Here is a 3,423-nt window from a genome sequence, read left to right on the forward strand (position 1 = left end):
TCTCGGAAACCTCCTCGGCCTCCCCGACCGGGAACCCCTCGTGCGGTTCAAATTCAACGCCTGGTTCATATTCAAACACAATACTTCCCGATCATCAACACTTACCCTTTCATTCTTATTATTCTCCAGATTCTCATCACTTTCTTGCTCCACAGCAACTACGACGTCGCTTTGGTTCCGCGATTCCAAATTGCGCGGCGAGGACAACTGGTCGTTTGCCAACTCTGAAATCACGACGGCGGCGGCGCCGCGTACGGAGTCTCCCGGTTGTGGGAGGAGGTCGGCTCTGCAAACTGGACACGTGGTGTGAGACTCGAGCCACTCGTCGATACACTCAGGGTGGAATACGTGGTCGCATTTGGGAATCAAACGCAGCGTTTCAGTGTCTTCAAACTCGTTGAGGCACACTGCGCATTCGAGTGCTCCCTTTCCAATCTTGTGGATTTTTACGACTGAGTATTCTAAGGTTGGGAACGAGTGGATGACGGCAGGGTCGAGACCTCGTGGACCGCGGCGGGATCTGCCGGTGGCGACAAGGTGGCGGATGCTGACGGAAGGAGAGTCGGAGCAGTGGCGGATGTAGATGGAGAAGAATCCCATGAGGAAGAGTGCGGAGACGAGGATTACAACTATTATCGCCATGGAAGGGCTGAAACGGTTGTAGTAAGAGTTGTTTTGGTTGTTGTTATCGGATTGTGCTCCGATGAAGGGAAAGAAGAGAAGGAGGTGAAAGAGAAAGGAGGAGAGAAGGATAATTCTGTCATTTGGACAGTTATGCAAAACGGAGGTCATGGTGGTGTTGTTCTTGGTCACTGAACAACGTTGCGTTGAGTTGCAGAAAATAGAAGAAAGAAAATAAGGGTGTGAAGAGTGAAGGGGATTTAGCTTATAAATGGAAAAAGTGGGAATTGCTGCCACTTGTTGAGGAACGGAAGGTAAGAATGAAGCTGAGGGTTTGTATGTTTGATTGAAATCTAATTAATTAAGTGATTTAAAGTTGTGGTCAGAGACGGTGTACTACGTGGACTAACTTAATGCCGCCGAAGCTTCCATAGAAAATTTTTGGGGGACCAACTCTATTAAGAAGGAAATTAATTAGGGAGGCAGTTAATTAATGAAAAAAAGTTCCCACTAACGAAAAAAAAAAATACCTCAACCCAAAAGTCACTCTAATTTTATTTTGGAATTATTTAAATAAAGATGTTTATTTCATCTTTTGTTAAAGATATTTTTATATTATATTTTAATTGATTTCTGTATAATTTATTTAGTATTTTTCATCACATATTATTAAATTTCTCAAAAGATTTTTTTTCAAAAATAATAAAAAATATTTAATTTAGATTAAAACAAAAAAGTAATAGATTAACATCAATATATATATATATATATAACAAGCTCAAACCTCTTAAAATTTAGTCACAAAAAAAACCTCTTAAAATTTTTATAAATAATATATATAATATTAATTAATTTTTAAAAAATTTTAGAAAAATAGTTTCTTTCTAATAAAGTGTTATTAGAAAATTAACATTATAAAAGTTAATTTCAACCAATACGATATAATAGGTTATTAAATATATTTAATACAAGATACATTGAATATAAACTTTTGTTGAGTTTAAATTTTAAATAATTTTTAAATTGAAGTTCGAATATTCTTCTTTTAAACAGTTAGAATATGTTAACATAATATTTTTTTATCTTTTTAATTGAGTCTTTGATTTTTTAAATTATAAACTTTATTTATAATTAAGGATAATATTTTAACACCATCAATTAACTACACATACAAAAATACCGAAACAATTCTATAATCATAATTATAATCTAACTTTATAAGCAATACAATAAAGTTATATCTAAGTAATATAACTAAATTTTATCTATATTTATAGTCGATCACATTTCATAAATAATATAATGAAATTATATTTATGTTTATAATTAAAATATGAATAAAAATACAAAAAAGGTTAATATTTTTTCGTTCATCATTTTTTTATTATTTTTTTGTGAAAAGTTTAATTATTTTAATAGTTAAATATTTTTTAAAAAAGATAATTGAATAACACAAAAAAAGTTTTATTAAGAGTAATTTATTTAGATGTGATTGAAAAATAATTAAATAATTATATACGGTAAAAAATTAATATTATTAAAAGATAAAATTAAAATCCATTTCAAAATTAAAAATAAAGTTTATTTAAAAATAAAATTAAAAATCATACTATTTTTCTTTTTTCTAAAATTTATCTACGAGTAATTCGATAAGTAATATTTTATGATGAATAAAAATATATATTAAACTCATACCGAAGTTTATTCTAGTAAAATTTATTTTATTCTGTTAAACTTTAAATAAACTATTAAAAGGAATTTTGTTCTCTCCATTAGAGGAAAATGATAAACTTCATACTTCCATTATATTTTGGCAATAACTTGGCCATGTTATTTTTAAAGTCATGATTGCATTTCATGAATTTTTCATTTTTATCTATGATTTTTAATGTGCAAAATAATAATAATAATAAAGAAGTATGTCACAATAAAAAATGAAGCACGTCACCAAATAATTTATCATGCGAATTATATACGAATCAAATCGATAATAGGATCAAAACAATCGATAATAGAATTAGGGATTTACAAAACCTTTCTTAGTTCAAAAAAAATATTTATATTTGTGTGACATATAAAACAATTATCATATTATTATTATATATTATTACATTAGAGAGAGAGAAAGAGAGAGAAGTGCAACTGATTTAAAATAATTTTTTTCTAATATTTAATTAAATTATTCTTGTATTTAATATTTTTTTTGGGACTTTCTCTTAGTTAAAAGTATAATCATTATAATTTTTTTAATTATTATTGTTAGGAGTGTTTACAGATCAGATATGGCTAAAATTTCTATCCGATCCGCACTAAATTCATCAGATCGAATTCAATATCCGCACATTTTATGTTTGGATCGGATATCAAATATGTCCGTAAAATAAAAAATATTAAAAAATTTTATTTTTATAAAAAAAGTCAATAATTTTTTTGTTTACTTTTTTAAACATGTTTACTTTTATCCAATTAGCGTATGGATGAGATTCGATCCAATCCGATCATCTTACAGATCGGATCATATCCACAAATTACAGATTAGTTACGGATAAATACTGTGGATTTATGGATATGATCCGATCTATGAACACCTCTAACTACTGCTATAGGTTCATTGCTGTAAAAGTATGCTTCTTGTATATTGTAAATCATTATTAGATCTTAATTACCATTAAAACAACTTAATTGTCAACAAAGAGATAATACCTATTAGTCTCTGAAATTATGTTCGTGTTTCAATCTAATTTCAAAAGTTTTGATTTACTTAATTTAGTCTCACAACTTAATAGTTATAATTCACATTGG

The 3,423-nt window shown here is 28.8% G+C and overlaps 1 protein-coding gene across 1 annotated transcript in view; it reads right to left on the reverse strand.

Annotated features, from left to right (window-relative positions):
- Window positions 1-937, reverse strand: part of LOC107465431 (E3 ubiquitin-protein ligase ATL6) — a gene marked incomplete in the record, with an annotated part of 1,562 nt that extends 625 nt beyond the window's left edge. Inside the window, 1 exon segment of the mRNA XM_021130637.2 lies at window positions 1-937. Within this exon segment, the coding sequence (XP_020986296.1) occupies window positions 1-792 (792 nt within the window).
- Window positions 938-3,423: the final 2,486 nt, after the last annotated feature.

Source organism: Arachis duranensis, chromosome 9, assembly GCF_000817695.3.
Source record: "Arachis duranensis cultivar V14167 chromosome 9, aradu.V14167.gnm2.J7QH, whole genome shotgun sequence".
Classification (NCBI taxonomy): domain Eukaryota; kingdom Viridiplantae; phylum Streptophyta; class Magnoliopsida; order Fabales; family Fabaceae; genus Arachis; species Arachis duranensis.